Below are 24,925 nucleotides of genomic sequence, written 5' to 3' on the forward strand. Positions count from 1 at the left end.
TCAAATGACAGCTATTGGTGGTGGCTCAGAACATATGGTGTCAGGGAACAACAATACTGTTCCCCATTACAGTACTTGAAGCAGCAAGTCAGTGTTGCAATTATTTTGACCTAATTTTAAAGTGGACAGAAATAATGTTGTTACCTAACTAGCTGCTTACCCTCTATTCGAAGACTCAGGACATTGGAAACCCCAGAGTTTATGGGAAACAAACACAAGAATGAATCGTCTACTTTTGGTTTGTCATCTCCTTATCATTCTAGCAGGTAAGCCGTATTCTAAACATGTGACTGATAAAATTAGTTTGCCATTTCTGTTCTTCTGTCGGTTATAACTTACCTTTTCCAGGATATTTTAGGTGATAGTCTATCCTAAACCAATATTTGCATATTTTACAAATCTAGCCCATTAATCATGAGATATCAACATCATTTGATAATTTCACATTGATTCTTGGTAATCCTTTATCCATTTGTTAACTATAAGACTTCAAATCTTAAATGAGGTATATTCTAGCTAAGCTAGTGCCTGTTGGAAATGTTGGCATTTTTTTGTAAGCATCCAGCATTAGGCTCTCTTGATTGACAGGGGTGTGTGCACCTAGTTTTTTGACCTCCATCTATTTGTGCTTGACTTAATGAGTCAATTGTTTCATATAGCATATTATATTTCCAGACAATTTTACTGTTTTCAATGTCTCAAAACGTCATTCATGCTTTCATAGTATGTTCTTGCACACACTAGGCTTGGTTTCAAGGTCAAGCGGAAAATGAAATGGGATACCGCTCTGGCATGGGTCAAATATGTAACGTAAATAGCAGATGTCGAGTCTGAAACACTATCGGTATTGACTGAGCTCTCATCTCTATCACCTCCAGCATCCCACGATGATAGTATACCACTGGTATATAACAGTGTATGAAATAAGTAGTTAGGAAGGAAGGAAGGAAGGAAGGAAGGAAGGAAGGAAGGAAGGAAGGAAGGCAGGCAGGCAGGCAGGCAGGCAGGCAGGCAGGAAGGAAGGAATGAAGGAAGGCAGGCCGGCAGGCAGCCAGGAAGGAATGAAGGAAGGAAGGGAACTAAGGAAGGGAGGGAGGAATGGAGGGAGGGAGGGAGGGGAGGAAGATGGGAAGCCACATAGTACATTTAATACTACTGTATTTGCACATACATTAAACACTACTTATCAGTCTGCTGGTGCTGTAAACCCACAATCTCTCAATCTCTGCCATGTGAGCCACACAACAAGCTGTCTCTGTGTTTCTTGTAGGCTCTGCCTGGAGCTCTGATGATGAAACCCGTCTGGTGAAAACCCTGTTCACTGGCTACAACAAGGTGGTGCGTCCTGTCGCTCACTTCAAGGACCCAGTGGTGGTTACAGTTGGTCTGCAGCTCATTCAACTCATCAGTGTGGTAAGAAAAACGTCGCACCATCCCATATCAGCCAATATTTATCATGCAATTCACATCACTGTCAACACTATGTAGCTGACTGTAACTTCTGTCAGTCGAAGACTTGGTTCTATTTGGCTTACTCATTTGGACTATGGGGGCATTTGAGCCAGCATTGTTTTGTGCTTAGGTATAGTATAATTGTCGTTTTCTCAAGCTAACGAGGGATCAGTTACGTCAGGTGGCAAAAATGCTGGAGGTTGAAATAGCTAAGGAGTTGAACAAGTTAGATGTTGCAGTGCTGTTATGGGAACAGTGGAGTGAGTTATTGCCACAAGTTCTGGTGGATAGCAGTCAGCGGGAAGAATATTTGTTGGAAATAGTGAGGCTAGAACAGGAAATGGCAGTTGACTGAAGGGCTGCATACAGGGGAGGAAGTTTGTCTTGCCAGTCAGTCAAACAGTCTTGTCACTAAACCAGGTTCCCCCAGTGATCAGAGTGATAAGCTAGTCTCCCCAAGTGATCAGGTTTGGGTAAGCCAAATGAAAAGGCAGTTGTCTCAGGGGGCGGAGTATTTCCAGGAGGGTTTTGAGGTATCCCCAGTTTGTGAAGCTAATCGGGATCAGAAGGGTGCTGATGGCAAACTTGAGAGGGAGGATGATGATGTGTGTGGGGACGTAGAGGAAACATTATTTGCCAAAATAGACAGTGGCTCCCAGTAAATGGTTCTTCCTAGTGAGGAAGTTGATTATTGTGTCTCTAGCTGAGACCTTCTGGGTAGAGATATGTGATATAGTGTGCCCTCTGCAATTTGAGGATGAGGTTAATTCAGGTGTCAATTTAGGACGATGTTCTATGTTGAGTTGATGGACAATGAACAACTAGGTTCTCCTTGTGGACTGAGTAATGATTTGGTTCCCCCAAGTGATCTGTTGGATTCAGAGGTTGTCAGTGACTCTTTGTTTCCATTAGCTGACGCATTCTTTCCCAGAGTAGAGTGTCACATCTGCTCCTGCAACGCCCTCTACTGCTCATCCTGTGTCTCCTTGACCTGGCGCCACTCCCCTAGTACTCTCTCCCTCTCCCTCTCTCTCTCTCTCTCTCTCTCTCTCTGTGTGTGTGTGTGTGATTGTGTGGGTGGAGACAGGTGTGCTGGAGTCAGAGCAGATCCCCACCAGCTGCAACCTGTTCCATAATCACGACCTCTAAAAATACTCAGCCCTATCACTTCCACGCTGCCAGATCGTAATCTCTGCTCAGTCAGTCTCTGTTTCTAGCCGTTTGTTACTAGTCAGATCCTGTTATTCTCTTTTCCTTGCCTGATGCTGTTTTCCTCTCCGCTACAGTTTTGTCAGCTCTGACTCTGGTCCCTGTCTCCAGTCCCACATCTCATCATGCTGCTACTCTGTCCTGGATTCCCCACTCTATTACTCCCTTTGATTCCCCTCCGGACCTGCTTACCCTGTCTCAACCCCTCTCGCTCCAGCCTCAGCCTCCGCACCTGGTTTCCAGCAACCTGCCCAAGATTCCCCTGACCTGCACTCCATCTTCCCCCTGTGTGTGAATAAATACCTTGGTTACTTCATCCCAGTCTCCTCATCTGAGTCTGCTCTTGGGTTCCTCTGTTCCTCTCCGCGTAACAGTACAAGCTGACCAAAGAGATAAACCCAGCGGATTCTGCTACTCTCCACCAAACTCTCTTCAGCCAAGTCGCCCTGCTCAAGCAACATGACCAAGCCCTGAAGACCCTTCTGGAGCACATCAATGAGTTTTCACAGAGCCTGTCTGACCGACAGGGCCGACCCTTGTTCCGACTCCAGAGCATTACGCTGGCAACCTCGGAGCTTGCAGAGCCTTTTTGGTACAAAGTTCACTCGTGTTTGAGCAACAGCCCTACTCTTATGCTAGCGAATGGGCCAAGATTTCCTTTCTGATTGGCTGCCTCCGTGGAGCAGCGCTTTCCTGGGCCACAGCGGTGTGGGTTTGACAGTCCCCCATCTGCTTCTCCTACTCCAGATTCACGGAGGAGATGAAGAAAGTCTTCGACCACCCGGTCTGCGATAAGGATGCTGCTAAATGACTCCTGTCCCTCTGTTAAGGCCCCCATAGTGTTGCTGAGATGGCATCTGAGTTTCGCACCATCGCAGGCAGAGAGTGGCTGGAATGAGGAGGCACTTCAGGGAGCATTCCGGAACGCGCTCACTGAGACCTCTGCTTCAGTGTCTTGTCCTCCTTCTCCGACTGCATCCCATCCCCAGGCTCGTCCAGATCCTGAACCCATGCAGCTCTGCCGGGCCCATCTCTCTCCAGAGGAGAGACAACGACGAATCGGAGCTAGGCGCTGCCTATACTGTGGCAAGGTTAGTCACTTTGTCTCCACTTGTTCCCTGTGTCCAGCAAAAGAGGGAGCTCGGCAGTAGTGGGGGATATACTGTCAAGCCAAATCGCCTGCCCATCTTCCCCCAGACCCCTGCTTGAAGACAACCTTGTGTGGCAGAGCCAGGCTTTTCCTTTGTCTGCTCTCATCGATTTGGGCGCCGACGAGAACTTCCTGGACCGAGGTGTTGTTACCCAGTTGGGCCTGGATACTGTCCCACTCGATTCACCCCTTGATACTAACACTCTCAATGGACAGCTCCTCGTCCATGTCTGTGAGAGAACCGTCCCTGTCATCCTGCGTCTCTCTCTGGAAATCACCAGAAAAATATACGTTTCCACACAATCGACTGTCCTTACTCTCCCCTGGTTCTGGGTCATCCATGGTTAAAGCTACACAACCCACAGATTGACTGGACCGCCGGAAAGGTAACCACTTGGAGTTAATTTTGTCACTCTAATTGTTTACATTCTGCTCTTCCCCCTGCCTTGTCTGTGCCCCAGTTCATTCCAGAACCTCTGGACCTGTCACCAGTTCCTCCTGAGTATCATGATCTAGCTCCTGTGTTCAGCAAGCACTACGCCCTGTCACTGCCGCCTCATCGGCCGTACGACTGCACCATTGACCTCCAGCCTGGAGCTCCTCTCCCCAGTAGCCGGTTGTTTAACCTCTCTCGTCCCGAGCAAGAGGCTATGGAGAGGTACCTCCAGGATTCTCTGGCTGCAGGACTTATCAAGCCATCTTCCTCCCCAGTGGGTGCTGGGTTTTTCTTTGTGAAGAAGGATGGGTCACTGAGGCCGTACATAGACTTCCATGGGCTGAAAAATATCACAGCAAAGAACAAGTACCCCTTGCCACTCATCAGCTCTGCTTTTGCCCCCCTCCATGGTGCCACGGTGTTTCCCAAACTCGACCTCCAGAATGCCTACCACCTTGTCCACATAAGAGAGGGGTACGAGTGGAAGACTGCGTTCAACACACCACTTGGTCACTGAGTATTTGGTCATGCCTTTTGGTCTTACTAACGCCCCTGCTGTTTTCCAGAACCTAGCCAATGACGTGCTGAAGGATGTGATTGGATGCTTCATTTTTGTCTATTTACAGTAGATGACAAACTGATTCCCCCCCCCCCCCCAAGGACCCTGAGGCTCACCAGCAACACGTTCGTCAACGGCTGTTGGAGAATAAGCTTTTTGTTAAAGCTGAAAAATTCCATGCTACCACAGTGTCTTTCCTGGGTTATATTATTGCACAGGGACAGTTACGTATGGACCCCTGCCAAGGTCATGGCAGTCACAGAGTGGCCTATGACCTCCAACTGAAGCAGCTACAGCATTTCCTGTAGTTTTACATTTTTTACATACGTTTCATCCGCAACTACAGCCATCTGGCAGCACCTCTCACCACTCTCGTCTCCACCTCCTTTCCGTTCCACTGGACTCCTGAGGCAGAGGCAGCATACCTGGAACTCAAGCGTCGCTTCACCTCCACTCCGGTCCTTACTCAGCCCGACCCAGAACTCCAGTTCATCGTGGAGGTGGATGCCTCTGACCACGGGGTAGGTGCTGTTCTGTGTCAACGTTCCCCCTCTGATCAGAAGGTCCACCCATGTGCATTCTTTTCTCGTAAGATCTCACCTGCAGAGAGAAATTTTGACATCGGAAACCGGGAACTCCTGGCAGTTAAGCTGGCTCTGGAGGAATGGCATCACTGGCTGGAGGGTTCTGCAACCCCCTTCACCGTGTGGACTGACCATAAAAACCTGTCCTACATCCAGACCGCCAAACGTCTGAACTCCCGGAAAGCCAGGTGGGCCTTGTTCTTCGGTAGATTCAATTTCCCACTCACTTATCGCCCTGGTTCAAAGAATACCAAGCCCAATGCCCTCTCTCGCCAGTTCACTGACAACACGGGTACCGAGCCAGAAGCCAATGTGCCATCCACCTGCATCGTTGCCGCCGTCACCTGGGAGATCGAGTTCCGTATACGCCAGGCTCAGCAGAACCAGCCTGACCCGGGTAACGGTCCTAGCAATGCTCTGTTTGTTCCAGATTGTGTTCGCACTGTTCTTCATTGGGGCCATTCTACCCACCTCACCTGTCACCCTGGATGAAACGGACCCTTGCCTTCCTGCGTCAGCGCTTTTGGTTGCCCACCATGGAGAGAGATGTCCGGGATTTTGTCTCAGCCTGTTCGGTCTGCTCCGCCCTCTTCCAATACCCAGTCGCCCCTGGTCACAAATAGCTCTGGACTTCGTCACTGGCCTTCCCCCATCTAATGGTAACTCCATCATCCTCACCATTATTGACAGGTTTTCCAAAATGGCTCACTTCATTCCCCTCTCCAAGCTCCTGTCCTCCAGGGAGACTGCGGACCTGTTAGTATCCCATGTGTTTCATCTGCATGGCATCCCCACTGACATTGTTTCCGACAGAGGACCCCAGTTTACCTCCCAGGTATGGAGATCCTTCTGTTCAGCTCTTGGTATCAATGTCAGTCTTCTGGATATCCCCCCCAGACCAACGGCCAGACCGAACGGGCCAACCAAGAGATGGAGACTGCCCGACGCTGCGTGACTTCTGCTAACCCTTCCTCCTGGAGGGCTCAGCTACCCTGGGTTGAATATGCCCACAACACCCTCACCAACGCCTCGTCAGGTATGTCACCCTTCGAGTGTGCTCTGGGTTACCAACCCCCCTTGTTCCTCGCCCAAGAGGTTGAGGTTGCGGTTCCCTCTGTCCAGGACCATCTGCTCCGTTATCACCATGCCTGGAGGAAGAAACTTTCCACCCGATTCATTGGTCCCTTTGAAATGTACTGTGTCATTAACCTCTCTGGCGCAGGTGGGACGAATTCCTCCCACCTACGTAACAGCCACCTGAATCCAGTGGCGCGATTTTTGAATCGTTTGAAATACTATTACTTCAATTTCTCAAACATAGATTATGTCAGGAGAGTGCCCAGCCAGAAATAATCAGACACCCATTTTTCAAGCTAGCATAGAATGTCACAAAAACCCAAACCACAGCTAAATGCAGCACTAACCTTTTATGATCTTCATCAGATGACACACCTAGGACATTATGTTATACAATACATGCATGTCTGTTCAATCAAGTTCATATTTATATCAAAAAACAGCTTTTTATATTATCTTGTGACGTTCAGAACTAGCATACCCCCCGCAAACTTACAGGGAATTTACTAACAGTTTGCTAAATTACTCACGATAAACGTTCACAAAAAGCATAACAATTATTTTAAGAATTATAGATACATTACTCCTCTATGCACTCGATATGTCCGATTTTAAAATAGCTTTTCGGATGAAGCACATTTTGCAATATTCTAAGTACATAGCCCAGCCATCACGGGCTAGCTATTTAGACACCCGGCAAGATTAGCCTTCACCAAAATCATATTTCCTATAAGAAAAATGGTCTTACCTTTCTTGTTCTTCGTCAGAATGCACTCCCAGGACTTCTACTTCAATAACAAATGTAGGTTTGGTCCCAAATAATCCATCGTTATGTTCCATCAGCGACGTTTTGTTCTTGCGTTCTAGACACTATCAGAATGCTAAATCACGGTCACGCGCATGGCGCAGAACGTGACAAAAAAATTCTAAATATTCCATTACCGTACTTCGAAGCATGTCAACCGCTGTTTAAAACCAATTTTTATGCCATTTATCTCGTAGAAAAGCGATAATATTCCGACCGGGAATCTGCAATAAGCTAAACAGCCGAATTAAAATACTCCACGGGGTCGAATCGCGGACGCGCCTCATTCCATTGTCACCTAATGGGCCACTTGGAAAAGGCAATAATCTGTTTCAGCCTGAGGCTGCCTCGTCATCGTTCAGGTTTTTCCCGGGTTCTGAGAGCCTATTGGAGCCCTAGGAATTGTCACGTTACAGCTAAGATCCTTACTCTTCAATAAACAGAGGCAAGAAGAACGACTCCTTGTCAGACAGGCCACTTCCTGCATGAAACCTTCTCAGATTTTTGCCTGCCATAGGAGTTCTGTTATACTCACAGACACCATTCAAACAGTTTTAGAAACTTTAGGGTGTTTTCTATCCAAACCTGAACAATAATATGCATATTCTAGCTTCTGAGTTGGTGTAGGAGGCAGTTAAAAATGGGCACATATTTTTTCCAAAATTCTCAATGCTGCCCCCTAGCCCCAACAGGTTAACAACTCTGCAGTACGCCTGGAACTCCCAGCCTCTCTCAGGATCCATCCTACCTTCCATGTATCCCTGATTAAACCTGCCTGCTCCAGTCCCCTGTCTCCTCCTGCAGCAGCTCCTCCACCCCCTCGGCTCATCCATGACCATCCTGTCTATACCGTCCGGTGGCTTCTGGAAGTGCACCGTCGTGGCTGGCAGTACCTGGTGGACTGGGAGGGATACGGGCCTGAGGAGCGCTGCTGGGTGCCCCGCCGTCACATTCTGGACCCCTCCCTCTTACGGGATTTCTATACCTCACTCCCAGATAAGCCTGATTGGGCGCCAGATGGCGCTCGTAGAGGGGGGGACGGTACTGTCACATCTGCTCCTGCAACACCCTCTACTGCTCATCCTGTGTCTCCTTGACCTGCCGCCACTCCCCCAGCACTTTCTCCTTCTCCCTCTCTCTGTGTGTGTGGGTGGAGACAGGTGTGCTGGAGTCAGAGCAGATCCCCACCAGCTGCAACATGTTCCATAATCAAGACCTCTAAAAATACTCAGCCCTGTCACTTCCACGCTGCCAGATCGTAATCTCTGCTCAGTCAGAATACGTTTCTAGCCATTTGTTACTAGTCAGATCCTGTTGAGCCTGTTTTTCCTTGCCTGACGCTGTTTTCCTCTCTGCTACGGTTCTGCCCGCTCTGACTCTGGTCCCTGTCTCCAGTCCCACGTCTAGTCATCCTGCTACTCTGTCCTGGATTCCCCACTCTACTACTCCCTTTGATTCCCTTTTGGACCTGCTTACCCTGTCTCAACACCTCTCGCCTCAGCCTCCACACCTGGTTTCCAGCAACCCGCCCAAGCTTCCCCTGACCTGCACTCCATCTTCCACCTGTCTTTCAATAAATACCTTGGTTACTTCATCCCAGTCTCCTCGTCTGAGTCTGCTCTTGGGTTCCCCTGTACCGCTCTTCGTAACAGATTGTGGTGCCTCTGCCGGCTGACCATAGGGTTGTTTGTCAGGGGTCGATGTTACTGACACTTTCATTTACTAAGCTGTGGGAGAGAGGAGATTCTTCCCATTCACGTTGTGAATTTAGTGAGGATCCGGTCTGAGATTTGCAGGGTGATATGGCTGTGTCTTGTAATGAGAATCAGGAACTTGAAGAAGTGAGTTTGGTGGAAAAGCTAGATCCACCGGTTTTGTCACTTCCTGTTAAAGAGCAGTTGAAAGTTCCTGCAGCATGTAGGCCTAGTGTCTCCGGTTAAATTGTAGGAAAGTGAGAAGGCTAACGGTTCCCCTCCAGCATGGGAGCAAAGAGGTGTTGGGGAACATGAATGGTGTTCCTAGTGAGTTTGCTGAAGTTGTGGTCAATGTTCACTTGTCCCTGGTGGTGGGTGCTCTAAGTCTCATATCAGATGGAGCTCGGTGCTTGTGATCACGGGCCTAGGGAATGGAACTGGTCTCTCTGTTTAGATCTATAGGGGTTACAGGTTGTCCCTTGGTTTGGTCAAGTCAGACTTTTGGCAGGAAGAAATTAGCTGAGTGCAGACCAGTGAATTTGATGGTTTTGGTTTGTCTGGTTTTCTAGAATGGCATTATCTCAGGGGTGAGGTTTTCTGGAGCCAAGTTTCATAGTTTTGCAGCTCTGGTGTTTATAGTGTACATAGTTTGGTCTCTTCAGTTAAATACGTTTTATTGAAAAGAGGGTGGGAAAGTATACAAGTTTAGGAAAATTCAGGAAAATAGATACTGGTGACTGTGAGGTTTTTTCTTTACTTTTCTTGATGGGGAGGTGTTATGCAGTAGGTAGTTTAGTGCTAACACACAGTTAGGCACACTCTACCAGGTGTCGTGTCTTTGGGTACCATTAAACTGAAGACATGTTTATCAATTAACTCCCTGTAATTATTATCACGCGATTAAACTGATTTATCGTTTAATTGTAATTAACTAGGAGATCGGGGCACCAAGAAAAATATTCAGATTACAAAATTATAATTTTCCTAATATAACTTAACCTATATTATAATATAGGCCGATTATCTTCTGGTTTAAATGGTGTATTTTACCTCGAGTCCAGTCTCATTCCAAACGTCGTAAATTGTTGTATCTGCACGAACCCAGTCTTTACTAAAATCATCCATACATCAATTGTCTTAAAATCATTTATTTACTACACTAAGTAATTAACAGAAAACATACAAACAGTAATTATCTTCACTAAGGATTGGTAGCGTAATGTGCCCTAATGGGCTAACAGGCAGGTCGGCCTGTTGAACAATGGATCATTAAAGTCAGCTGAGGATGCACACCTACAGAGTTCATTAATATTACAATTGACAATTGAATGCTCACTCATTTGGGAACAATTGCAATCAATATATATTTACGCTCAGTGTCGTCGGGATCCTTGTTGAAGAGTTCTGTTCTGATGGAGAGTTCTCTCTCTCTCTCTCTCTCGGTTAGAATGGATCTTTCAAAGTGACATTCATTAATGTCGTTATAGAATGGATGTTTCGTTGGTCTTCGCGTTCGATGATATAATTTACTTAGCTGCAGACTAATAATTAATATCAAAGACTTGCTCTTATTCTGTCGGTCTCGATAGTAAAAGTTAACCACGTGGTATAGTTCACTTTCAGTAGAGGAATTGGATGGTAAAACCTACTGGCCATGGAGTGCAGGCCTGGTCTTAAGAAAGTAAATCAGGGTGGGGTTTTTATAGGTGACCCTAGAACAGGCTTGTCAAATGACGCCTGGTCCTGTCTGTGTCCCTTGGGGGGCGTGCCGATGGCTGAGTGAAGCTTAGTACAGAAATCCAATTCTATCACATTAACATCAGTACATAGCATCTCAATGTATTACAAATAGCTTTATCCTTATTAATACATTTTATACAACCATTATGATGCAAGTCTCATCGCTGAGGCTATTATATAAACAGTTTTATGGTAATATGGCTATATTGTCTCTTCTGAGTATCACAAAATTGTACCAAGCGGACCAGTTCGTAGCTGGATTCCTCACCAATCTTCCATACCTTCTCCAGAACACACATGTCGCTCGGTTCTCCAATTCTATGAGTTGGAAGAATTTCCTTTGTCTCTCTATGAAACATGTGGTAGGAGATTCTCCTCTTAGAGTTTTTACAACCCTTTCACACAGGGCCTGGGTTGGGGGGAAGGTATGTTGGGGGATGGTACAAAGGGAAGGGGGTCAACTGATAGCCCTGTACCCAAAGAGGCCAACGTCATGACATACCCCCCCTGGTGGTTTGGATCTTGTTTATCCTGCAAGTTATAAATCAACATAAAATCATGACCACGTGATGTCCCGTTGGTAGATCATCGTTGCAGTCCCCTCTGGTGGTTGAACTGTTATAGGCTCTCTGGAAGCGGAGCAGTCCACCACAAGGATGGGCAGTTGATGTCCGGTTGGTGATCGCCGTTGCGGTCTCCTCTAGTGGTGTACCTTGGTAGGTTCCCTGGAAGCTGCAAAGTACCCCAGGAAGGGCCAGGGGATGTCCTGGTTGTTGATCGCCGTTGCGGTCCCCCCCTCTGGTGGTTTACCTTGGTAGTCTCTCTGACAGCGGGCATGCCGCCACAAGGATAGGCCGTGGGTGTCCGGATTTGGGGTCGCCGTTCCGGACCCGTCGTCCAGACTGGAAGATCTGGCAGTAACTTAGGCAGATGTTAACAACGCACACACACTCATGAAATATATATAATTACATTCATTCCCCAATGAGCGGCGTTGTGGCACTAAGTGATGGTTGTATGGGGACTTTGTTTATGGCTCTATCACTTCCTATGTGTCAAAGGAACTGAACCGAAAAGGAATGAAAGCATAAACAAAACAAAAAATATACAAAATATAATTCTCACACAAAAAAAATCATCTAATTGGACTGTATTCTATATACGTCCAATATTCTGGCAAAATTATTATCATGGCATTGTCTCTAATGCCATATCTAGGGTTTTTCCTACTTGGTGTGTTGCTTAGGCGCTATCCTAAGTTGATAACTATATGATAAGTCTACAGCTGTAATGCACTAGTTTTGGGCAGTCTACAGGTATGACTTACGGACTTCTGGGAAGAAAACTGGTGAGTGCTGTAGAGTCAAAGGCCTAGAAGTAAATGTTCAACTTTACTAAGGCTGGTATATTGCTTGGGCCCTTAACCTCTATGGGACCGGCGGGACGAATTCGTCCCACCTACGTAACAGCCAGTTGAATCCTGTGGCGCGATTTTTAAAACGTTTGAAATGCTATTACTTCAATTTCTCAAACATATGACTATTTTACAGCTTTTTAAAGACAAGACTCTCGTTAATCTAACCACACTGTCCGATTTCAAAAAGGCTTTACAACGAAAGCAAAACATTAGATTATGTCAGCAGAGTACCCAGCCAGAAATAATCAGACACCCATTTTTCAAGCTAGCATATAATGTCACAAAAACCCAAACCACAGCTAAATGCAGCACTAACCTTTGATGATCTTCATCAGATGACACACCTAGGACATTATGTTATACAATACATGCATGTCTGTTCAATCAAGTTCATATTTATATCAAAAACCAGCTTTTTACATTAGCATGTGACGTTCAGAAAAAGCATACCCCCGCAAACTTCCGGGGAATTTACTAACAATTTACTAAATTACTCACGATAAACGTTCACAAGAAGCATAACAATTATTTTAAGAATTATAGATACATTACTCCTCTATGCACTCGATATGTCCGATTTTAAAATAGCTTTTCGGATGAAGCACATTTTGCAATATTCTAAGTACATAGCCCAGCCATCACGGGCTAGCTATTTAGACACCCACCCAGTTTAGCCTTCACCAAAATCACATTTCCTATAAGAAAAATGGTCTTACCTTTCCTGTTCTTCGTCAGAATGCACTCCCAGGACTTCTACTTCAATAACAAATGTAGGTTTGGTCCCAAATAATCCATCGTTATGTTCCATCAGCGACGTTTTGTTCGTGCGTTCTAGACACTATCAGAATGGTAAATCACGGTCGTGCGCATGGCGCAGAACGTGACAAAGAAATTCTAAATATTCCATTACCGTACTTCGAAGCATGTCAACCGCTGTTTAAAATCAATTTTTATGCCATTATTCTCGTAAAAAAGCGATAATATTCCGACCGGAAATCTGCAATTTAGCTAAACAGCCGAAGGAAAATACTGCACGGGGTCGAATCGGGCACGCGCCTAATTCCATTGTCCTCTGATGGGCCACTTGGAAAAGGGGATTCTGTGTTTCAGCCTGAGGCTGCCTCGTCATCGTTCAGGTTTTTCCCGGGTTCTGAGAGCCTATTGGAGCCCTAGGAATTGTCACGTTACAGCTAAGATCCTGACTCTTCAATAAACAGAAGCAAGAACAACAACACCTTGTCAGACAGGGTACTTCCTGCATGAAACCTTCTCAGGTTTTTGCCTGCCATAGGAGTTCTGTTATACTCACAGACACCATTCAAACAGTTTTAGAAACTTTAGGGTGTTTTCTATCCAAACCTGAACAATAATATGCATATTCTAGCTTCTGAGTTGGTGTAGGAGGCAGTTAAAAATGGGCACATATTTTTTCCAAAATTCTCAATGCTGCCCCCTAGCCCGTAGAGGTTAATTACCTCTTACATCTAGATGTTCCGCTAGCGGAACGTCTGCTCCAATATGCAATGATGGGCGTGGCGCGAAATACAAACTTCTTTAAAATCCGAAAACTTCCATTTTTCAAACATATGACTATTTTACAGCTATTTAAAGACAAGACTCTCGTTAATCTAACCACACTGTCCGATTTCAAAAAGGCTTTACAGCGAAAGCAAAACATTAGATTATGTCAGCAGAGTACCCAGCCAGAAATAATCAGACACCCATTTTTCAAGCTAGCATATAATGTCACAAAAAACAAAACCACAGCTAAATGCAGCACTAACCTGGTGTCCGGTAATTCCCCGTCTAGTCCTTGTGACTTATCTTTTACCCTTTTCTCAAATTGTTCTCGCTTAAGTTCTTCCCGTATTGGGACTTCTGGAGAACATTGGTCTACGTTTTGATCGTCCTTCAACTCATTTGTTACCCATGTGCTCTGACACTTTTTGAGGGTTGGGTGCAGGAACGTAGCAAACGGGTCGATTGTAGCGGTAGTCATGTTGATGGCTACGTACTTTACTGTTATTTCGACCGCGGAGGTTATTGGAATCATGGTTTCGTGGTAGAAACTGTTGTTGTGCGTCATCTCTCGACGCTCCAATACCTGATAATGCACCCTCTAACTGGAGTGAGTGCTCCTGGTTAAACTTCAAAACCGAGTGGTCAGGGCTCTTAGCGTTGTGAACTTTTGATGCCTCAAAAGCTGTGCTTGCAAGCTCTCTGAGTTGTAAGATAGGCAAGCCAACGTGGGCTGCAGGGCCCAAGTAGGTAATGAAGGTGGGATACATGTTTGACAGAAACATTTGTTTGAATGGTAACAGCTCTTCCATTCCTGTTTCAGTGAGTAGGCCAAAGTAAGCTGAATGAAGCCTATGATAGTAAGCTTGTGGGTGTTCGTTCCGAGCTTGTTTGACGGTGTTAGCCAGTGAGCTATCGTGTTTGCGAGTCGCAGAACCACTGAATTCTAATTTCAAAGCTGTGGCAAGTTTAGCATAGTCATTTAGCACGTGTTGCTGTTGTAGGCGAATGAACCTCGTCACGTGTCTATTCGACGTTCGCTTCAACAGGTAAACCCTGTCAGAACCCGTAGCGTTCGAGTAGCCATCCAACGCGTCCTCTATGTCAGCTAGGAACGTCTCAGTATCGTTTGGCTGACCTGGAACGGGGTCAAAGGTGGGGAAATTCTTGACGAGTTTGTCAAGGTATTCCGCGCCAAGCGGGCGGAGAGGGTTGGCTTCCTCCTGTGGAGAGATTGGGGCCGAAAGGCCAAGAGAAGAAGCCAAGCCTTGTTGTTGTTGGCCAAGAGGCGCCATATTACTCAGTGCCAAAGGGCCAAGAGGAGAAGACTGAGGGACACATGAGGGAGGCAAGGTCTGAAACCTATTGTCTTCACTCCTGTGAGTACAGGGCTCCGGTTGCTTGGATGGGTAGTCGCGCTGTAGAGCGTGACCATTCTGGATTTCCTCCAGATGGTACCCAAGGGTGGAATTCTGCTGCATTGCAGAGTCCACTTGAGCGCTTAGAGTACTGATTTTGGACACGTGAGTGTCACACCTGCTCCTTTCGGTCTCAAACTTATCTGTCATGGTTTGCAGATAGAGGTCTTGAGTACGGAGCGAGAGATTCAGTGATGAGATTTCCTCTGCTTGCTTAGAAATCAATATTTCCATCCTCATCACCTGAATTCTCTCATCATTCATTTGGTCAGCGACTTCAATAAGTTCTGCTGATTTATCATCCAACTTTGTCACTGTGTTCATTAACTGATCGTTTTTGGTCTGCAGCGCTTTGAGGAGCACCGTGTTATTTTGAGTAACATTCAACAAAACAGCATGCATGTTGTCAAGTTGAGCGCTCCTGTTTGTAGATAACTCTTCAGATTTATCTAGTTTGGCGTGGACATCATCGTATTTAGTTTTGGCTAAATCGAGTTGTTCCTGTAGCATATGATTTTGTTCCTGTAGAAAACGATTTTGTTGAAGAGCTTGTGCTTGTTCATCGTCATACGTTTTTGCAATTACATTTCATTGTTCGGTTTTCAAGCACAGTTCCATAGCTAGCAGAATTGTTCCCTTTTCTGCATTTGTCATTGGTTTCCCGGTTCTCTCCACCTGTCCCTTTATGTCTACCGTTACCTGCTTGTGCTTCAGCTGTGCACTGCGGTATTGGACAGATGGCAATCTCGGATGGCAAGACATCAGAGCTAGACTGGAGAGAACCTTTACGAGGCCTGCGCCCGATGGTTGATTTTGGAAAACATTGTTGTCTGCTTTTCCACTAATGGCATAATTAGGGTTGTTATCGCTGCTGAGGTCAGAGATCAATCCATTTACGGGTGGAGGTTCACTAATTAGCGGGCGAGTGGGGACCACCCCCTCTGATAGCCTGCACATTATTAGAACATTTGAAAGGAAAAAATGTTTTTCCTAATTTTCCAAAATTTTGGAATGTGGGGTGTGGGGAGCTGCAAAGACGATTTTAATCTATTTATAGACGTTAATGAACCATCAGTACTGTGGAAGTTGGATGTGAATGAATTTGCAAAAGCAAATTGAATTAATCAATGCCAACGATTAGTCCTACCTGGGTAGGCTATCTGGGTATTAAACTTGAATTACCTGAGAGGTTGCTTCATCCAGGTTAATATGCAAAGTTTAAGTTGTCTCATTTAATTGGAAGAACCTAGAAAGGTATGTTCGACAATTTAACTTATTAAATTGAGTGAGACGATAATCCATACAATCTCCATTGATTGGATATCATAAGTGTAAACCGTAGGTCAAATGTTGGGACCCTTCACCACTAGGGTACGCTCCTCCCTGGGGCTGAGCGTCAGTAATGGGTTTTACTGACTGTGCCTTGCTAAAGCCGATTTTACTGATTAATCTATTTATGATATATCAAACCTGTATAGGCTATCTGGGAATTAACTTTCAATTAACCTGAGAGCCTTGCTTCATCTAAGTTCAGTTTGGAAAAAGTTAATCATGTCTCATTATGGACGCCCAATCAATTTTGGATATTTTTTAAAAGATCCACTTGAAAAGGTAAATCTGGCAATTTCACTTGTTAGTTAAATTGAATGAGACGTCATATCCAGTCAATTGCGATTGTCTGGATATGTTACCGTGCTCCACATTTGAATTTCCCCTAGAGATGTACTGGCAATTCTTCACCACCAGGGTGCAGAATGCTGAAATTAAACGGAAGTACAAAGGTCGGACTTCCGTCGCGCTACGGAGGAATTTTAAACGTGGTACGGAGGAGGGTAAAATGTTCCCTCTCTGTTAGCTTGCCCGTAATGCTAAGCTATTGCTACTTGGTTCAGGATTATCCTTCCAAGCACCAAAATAGGATCCTTTCACTATGGAAAGGGTGGGTTTTCTAGTGACGTCTCACCTTAACCCCATTCAGCATATTCTGCTAGCGTTTATGCTGACCGGAGCGACACGGTACTTAAATACAGATACGCATACGGTCTGCCCACACTGTCTTAGTGCGGTAGGCAAATTCTTTGGCTCGGTTACCGGACAGTTAACTTCTAATTTCTAACCTTACTCTAGAAGTTAATATTTACCGACAGAAATAGTACCGTTTGGCCTAACAGACTAAAACTGGAATTTATCCCTCACTGCTATCGACATAAGACCGGAGCCACTCTAAATAGCTTCTCTCAATGAAAAATGCACAATCACTTTGTTTAGATAGCAGGCTGTTTGTACAATTCTGTTTGCACAATTGATATATAGAATTTCACAGCAAAGTCCAATTCTATCTTAGATTCCTCGCACGGGGGCTCCATATATGTCGTGTCTTTGGGTACCATTAAACTGAAGACATGTTTATCAATTAACTCCCTGTAATTATTATCACGCGATTAAACTGATTAATCGTTTAATTGTAATTAACTAGGAGATCGGGGCACCAAGAAAAATATTCAGATTACAAAGTTATAATTTTCCTAATATAACTTAACCTATATTATAATATAGGCCGATTATCTTCTGGTTTAAATGGTGTATTTTACCTCGAGTCCAGTCTCATTCCAAACGTCGTAAATTGTTGTATCTGCACGAACCCAGTCTTTACTAAAATCATCCATACATCAATTGTCTTAAAATCATTTATTTACTACACTAAGTAATTAACAGAAAACATACAAACAGTAATTATCGTCACAAAGGATTGGTAGCGTAATGTGCCCTAATGGGCTAACAGGCAGGTCGGCCTGTTGAACAATGGATCATTAAAGTCAGCTGAGGATGCACACCTACAGAGTTCATTAATATTACAATTGACAATTGAACGCTCACTCATTCGGGAACAATTGCAATCAATATATATTTACGCTCAGTGTCGTCGGGATCCTTGTTGAAGAGTTCTGTTCTGATGGAGAGTTCTCTCTCTCTCTCTCTCTCTCTCTCTCTCTCTCTCTCTCGGTTAGAATGGATCTTTCAAAGCGACATTCATTAATGTCGTTATAGAATGGATGTTTCGTTGGTCTTCGCGTTCGATGATATAATTTACTTAGCTGCAGACTAATAATTAATATCAAAGACTTGCTCTTATTCTGTCGGTCTCGATAGTAAAAGTTAACCACGTGGTATAGTTTACTTTCAGTAGAGGAATTGGATGGTAAAACCTACTGGCTATGGAGTGCAGGCCTGGTCTTAAGAAAGTAAATCAGGGTGGGGTTTTTTATAGGTGACCCTAGAACAGGCTTGTCAAATGACGCCTGGTCCTGTCTGTGTCCCTTGGGGGGCGTGCCGATGGCTGAGTGAAGCTTGGTACAGAAATCCAATTCTATCACATTAACATCAGTACATAGCATCTCAATGTATTACAAATAGCTTTATCCTTATTAATACATTTTATACAACCATTATGATGCAAGTCTCATCGCTGAGGCTATTATATAAACAGTTTTATGGTAATATGGCTATATTGTCTCTTCTGAGTATCACAAAATTGTACCAAGCGGACCAGTTCGTAGCTAGATTCCTCACCAATCTTCCATGCCTTCTCCAGAACACACATGTCGCTCGGTTCTCCAATTCTATGAGTTGGAAGAATTTCCTTTGTCTCTCTTTGAAACATGTGGTAGGAGATTCTCCTCTTAGAGTTTTTACAAACCTTTCACACAGGGCCTGGGTTGGGGGGAAGGTATGTTTGGGGATGGTACAAAGGGGAGGGGGTCAACTGATAACCCTGTACCCAAAGAGGCCAACGTCATGACACAGGATACACTTTATTTGGTCACCATCTGAACAAATGGTAATCTGCTTGGATTGGCTGACCAAGATGTCAAGAAGGAGAGGTCTCCTGTGTACATGCATTGCATATGCTGATTTATCACTTAGATGCACATCTTAAATCAGGTTACAGACTAGTTAACTAGGCCTAAGACCCCTAGACTTATGGAGTGCAACAATATCTGTAGGCTAATTATTGGTTTTGTAACAGCAGAAACTAAAATCAATTCCCTTTCTCTACAGGATGAGGTCAACCAGATTGTCAACAGCAATGTTCGACTGAAACAGGTTTGTTACTGCCGTTTCCTGTATCTACATTGCAATATACAGTAAATATTTTGTAAGAATAATTACAAGGAAAATATAAGTATGGGTAATTATCATAAATTTCACCATAATTCTGAAGATGGTGTAAAATCCTTATAAGCCATTGAATTATGTTCATTTTCACTAAACTGTAATGAAACATTCTCTGAACAAATCCCTATTGAAATGATCCCTCTCCGAATCAGACTTCAAGTCAGGAACTTCAAAATAATCTATCTGATATTTTCTATTCATGCTCTTTGTACTGTCATTTTCCAGCAATGGAAGGATGTGAACTTGCAATGGAATCCTGAGGATTATGGTGGAATCAAAAAGATAAGAGTGCCTTCCACTGACATTTGGCGTCCTGACCTCGTTCTCTATAACAAGTAAGAATCAGGCCATATTTGCATCAAATGTCTTTCTTTTTACCATTCTCTCACTGACACTTTCCTTGATAAAAGGCCACCAGACAGACCGACTGTGTGTGATTATGTTTTCAAACCACATGACTTTTCCCTCTCTTTTCCCTCTGTGCCGAGTGGGTGAGAGCTCAGATTGCATCAGGCTAAATCTGGCTTCTATATCACAGGTTCCACCCACACCATATGCTGTGTCTGACACACTGCTGTTTCTCCCTGACAACCAGCTCCTATGCCACAGCAACCTGTACCAGTCTCAGCTCTGGTTGGTTGGCCTGCGATGGCAGGGCCATGCCAAGCCCCAGGCAGTGATGCCCCTCTGCGTTAACATTATTTCCTGTGTTGATGCCTGTGTTTGTGTGTGCCCACAGTGCTGACGGTGACTTTGCCATCGTTCACGAGACCAAAGTGCTGCTGGAGCACACTGGCATGATCACGTGGAACCCCCCTGCCATCTTCAAGAGTTACTGTGAGATCATCGTGCTGCACTTCCCCTTCGACCTGCAGAACTGCAGCATGAAGCTTGGTACCTGGACCTATGATGGCAACTTGGTTGTCGTCAATCCCGTAATAATCACCCTTTTGACATTTTTCTCGATTGATCCCCTGTGTAACTCCTGTGTTACCCATACACATACAGTCCATTACTGATTTAACACATGATTCCAAAAGCATTACATAATACCACCAGTCCTGAAAAATACCAATTAGGTTGATCCCTTCCTGGTTCTGTTGCGTCTTCATGACATCTTTATTACCCGTCTCCACCAGGACAGCGACCGTCCTGACCTGAGTAACTTCATGGAGAGTGGAGAGTGGGTGATGAAGGACTACCGCAGCTGGAAACACTGGGTGTACTATGCCTGCTGCCCAGACACGCCCTACCTGGACATCACCTACCACTTCCTGATGCTGCGGCTGCCCCTCTACTTCATCGTCAACGTCATCATCCCCTGTATGCTCTTCTCCTTTCTCACTGGCCTTGTCTTCTATCTGCCCACTGACTCTGGTTAGTATAACATCATTTCAGTTCTAAATCCCTTCTATTGGCTGAAGATCAACTGAAATATATTTTGTCTCCCAATTTACGCATCATAGCTGCAACGTTGATAGCTTATGTAGTGGTTGTGTAGAACTGTACCTGCATTGGCTGGTACCTACAACTACACGCTTGTCCTTCTACAGATGTAGGATCTTAATCGAACCACTCTTTTGTTACTGAGAATTTTCCTGCACCACAGGAAATGCAGATGAGCCTGGTGATTTACATAAATTCACTGAAAACCTGGACTAACACGCTGTTATATTAACAGTACTGCACTTATCATGTAGCCTTCTTTTGTCCAGCTAATAGCCTAACCACCAATCAAGCAACATTATGAACTAAACATTCAAATCCTGTTGCTGCAGGATTATTTTTGCTACGACAATACTGGTCAAATTAAGATCCTACACCTGTATCTGTCTCTGGGCCTCAGAAGTTACTAGTAGCTACATAAGCTGTACCAGTGCTGTGTCTCAGCTAGCATTTGGCCCTGTTGCCAGTGTGGAGGCCTACCTCATTACCCAGAGACCCTGTGTGCTGCCATATCTGTGAACAGACCTTTCCTTTAATGTATAATGCATCACTGGCTGCCTAGCTCTGATATGGCTGCTGCTACAGTATGATGCTATGGATGAGCTGTGATGTCAAATGGAAGTATTTCAGATTCACCAATTTCACTGAACTGCAACACAAAGTTAACAAACAACACATTGTTCACATTCTAGAATCTGGGTGAATGAGGTCTGGGTGTGAATGTGCTCAACTGAAAATAACACATACTTGAAATTCTATTGTCTGTGTGCCTGTGTGTATGTTTGCTTACTTGAGGTTGTTTGTGTATAGGCCTATGTATATGGAAAGCTAAATGGGACAAAATAAATCACAAATTCCTTTGCTCTATCTTGCTTTTTGCTGTGGTAGGGCAATATTGTTCAAGCACCAATTCACAGAGACTCAGCTTTGAGTTCTTTCTATAAGCAGAATTCCTGCCCAAGTTTCAAGTTTTAATGTCAAAAGTACAGTGAAATGCCTTTCTTGACAGCTCTAAGCCCAACAATGCAGTAATCAATATCAATGTAGCACTAAAAAGAACATAACGTAGAACAAAAACACATAATAAGAATACCAAGAGAAAGTAATAAGCTATGTACAGGGTCAGTTCCAATACCATATTTACAATGTGCAGGGATACTGGAGTGATGGAGGTAGATATGTATAGGGGTAAGGTGACTAGGCAGCATGATCTTTCAGCCCTCCGTTTAGTGGAGGGCTGAAAGGGAGGTCCGAGGAGCTCAATTGGATCAGAGGCTACTTCTCCCTGTGGTCAGAATGAGTTGGTGCCTTAAAGGGTGTGGTGGCACTGACTGCCAGAGGAACAATGTCACTGTTACCCTCTAACATTATGACCCTCCTGTGTCTCTCTGAATCCGTGTTGATTCATCACTGTGCATTATGGCACTGTGTGTCTCTCTCTCTCTCGCTATCAGTCTCTTTCTCTCTGATCAATTATCACAATGGTCACTTCAAACCCTCTTGTAATTAATTAAGAGATTGGGGACCAACCAGAGTGGGGATAAGGTGAAGGCAAGTCTTGAGACCAAATTACCATCAAACCAGCTCACTTTGACGAGATATTGATTGATTAGTTTAATTCAATTGTTAAGGGTGTCACAGCTGAGTTGAGCTGGAGCATTGGTATAACTGTAATATTTGTTTAAGCCCAGTTATTAACTGCTCTCACAGTGTTTAACGTTGAATCCATTGTTATGAATCTGTGGCCTCCCTACGAGCACATGTTCAGTCTCTGTCACGAGCCTCGTTTTTCCACTGAACTGCTCAAATCTGTCTGCGTGCCGTATGGCTGACGGATTATGAAATGTATGACGTGTGATAATGGCAGATCATTTGCATGATCGCAAACGTCAATTGCGCCTTTCTCCACAGATGAATTCTTCAGTATGCGTCTGCTCTTTGTTGACCTGGTTGTTGTGACCGTGTGTGTCCTCAGGTGAGAAGATGACTCTGAGTATCTCTGTCCTGCTGTCTCTGACTGTGTTCCTGCTGGTCATCGTGGAGCTCATCCCCTCCACCTCCAGTGCTGTGCCGCTCATCGGGAAGTACATGCTCTTCACAATGGTCTTCGTCATTGCCTCCATTATCATCACTGTCATCGTCATCAACACCCACCACCGCTCCCCCAGCACTCACACCATGTCCCCCTGGGTTCGCAAGGTGGGCAAAGCTGGCACATTTCTACCAATGATTTTCTTTTTTTTTAATCTAAAAATAATTTAGTTAAGAACTTTTTATAGCATAGTGCTTTACTTACAGGGCTCCCAAGTGGTGCAGCGGTCTAAGCCACTGCATCTCAGTGCAAGAGGCGTCACTACAGTCCCTGGTTTGAATCCAGGCTTTATCACATCCAGCTGTGATTGGGAGTCCCATAGGGTGGCGCACAATTGTCCCAGCATTGTCCGGGTTTGGCCGGGGTAGGCCGTCATTGTAAATAAGAATTTGTTCTTAACTGACTTGCCAAGTTAAATAAAGGTTAAATAAAAAAATACTTGGATTGTAAATGACATGGCATAGGATGACTTGTGCACTCTGGTTTGTGAATGTTGTGAGTGTGTGACAGTTTAGAAATGTATGTATTTTTTATATGTATTAACAAATTGTTCATGAAATAACATGACAGATAGTGTGGTATCAGTGGAGAACAGCTCATAATAATAGCCAGAACGGCGCACATGGAATGGCATCAAACACCTGGAAACCATGTGTTTAGTGTATTTGATACCATTCCACTGATTCCACTCCAGTCATTACCACGAGCCCATTCTCCCCAATTAAGGTGCCACCACCCTCCTGTGAGTGATTTAAAGTCTACTAAATAGTAGAGGTCTCAACATTCTTTTTGCCCCTGTTAATGTCTTGCCCAGTACTGCCATCTAGCGACAGAAAATAGATGATTGCACTTGTTTACTATATTACTGCTTTGTAAGCCTACCTTTGTGATTCAGGAGCTAGAAAGTATCTGAATTCATATGTTCATCAATTAGCCTTTTATCTCATTGTATGCATTTTACCAGTCTATTTATTATTGTCTGTTATTACACGAAGTTGTAAAAGCTGCTACTGTCTTATCATCTATGCATAGTCACTTTAATAACTCTATCTACATGTACATATTACATCAACTAACCAGTGCCCCTGCACATTGACTCTGCACCGGTACCCCCCTGTATATAGTCTCGCTATTGTTATTTTACTGCTGCTCTTTAATTACTTGTTACTTTGATTTATTATTCTTATCTGTAGTTTTTAAAACTGCATTGTTGGTTAGGGGCTTGTAAGTAAGCATTTCACTGTAAGGTTACCTGTTGTGTTCGGCGCATGCGACTAATAACATTTGATTAATTCCTTCCTTTCATATTTTTTTGCTTCCTAGATTTTCATTGACACAATTCCCAACCTCATGTTCTTCTCAACAATGAAGCGTCCCGCAAAGGAGAGACTGGATAAAAACATCTATGGTGCTGACTTTGACATCTCAGACATCTCAGGCAAGCCCACCCCTACTGCAGTCACCTACCAGTCCCCCATGACCAAGAACCCAGATGTACGCAGTGCTATTGAGGGGGTGAAGTACATCGCTGAGACCATGAAATCTGATGAGGAGTCCAACAGTGTAAGACTATGGAATTCATTGCCGTCCTTCTCACAGTTTTTCCCTTAAAGGTCTCAGTTTGAGTGTTTCTAACTGCTTTCCTCTTTTCCCAGGCTGCTGAAGAGTGGAAGTTTGTAGCCATGGTGCTGGATCACATTCTGCTGTGTGTGTTCATGGCGGTGTGTATCATTGGCACCCTAGGAGTGTTCGCAGGCCGTCTCATTGAGCTGAGCATGACACCTTAGAGGTCTGCGGGGTGTCCTGAGTAGGTCCAGATGTTTTTATTGACCTTATGACCTGACCAGGTAACACTCTGGGCCCTAGTGACTCTTGGCCCTATGACCTTAAAGTCACATATTGCTGTGTGAGGACTGTGTTTTTGACCCTCATACATTCATTATTATTGGGTGGTTTGCAATTACTTCAGATCGCTGGGTGCATGCATGTTTATCCATATTTTCACTCGTGTATTATAGAACAGTTGATGTACATTGACCATTCTAATCAAGTTTTTGTAATCAGAATATTTGTTGTCTTTACTCAATGTTTTGTTATATATTTTCATTCATCTTTAATACAGTATTTAAATAAAATTGATAGGCCTACTTGA

General features: G+C 44.5%; 1 protein-coding gene across 1 annotated transcript; it reads left to right on the forward strand.

Annotated features, from left to right (window-relative positions):
• LOC115156002 (acetylcholine receptor subunit alpha) lies at nt 1-24,925 on the forward strand. The gene is made up of 9 exons (XM_029703165.1): nt 1-266; nt 1,271-1,413; nt 19,119-19,163; nt 19,461-19,570; nt 19,975-20,170; nt 20,375-20,612; nt 22,657-22,880; nt 24,097-24,336; nt 24,429-24,925. The coding sequence occupies exons 1-9, from the start codon at nt 221-223 to the stop codon at nt 24,558-24,560; spliced, it is 1,374 nt and encodes a 457-aa protein (XP_029559025.1). The 5' UTR covers nt 1-220; the 3' UTR covers nt 24,561-24,925.

Source organism: Salmo trutta, chromosome 20 (assembly GCF_901001165.1).
Source record: "Salmo trutta chromosome 20, fSalTru1.1, whole genome shotgun sequence".
NCBI lineage: Eukaryota > Metazoa > Chordata > Actinopteri > Salmoniformes > Salmonidae > Salmo > Salmo trutta.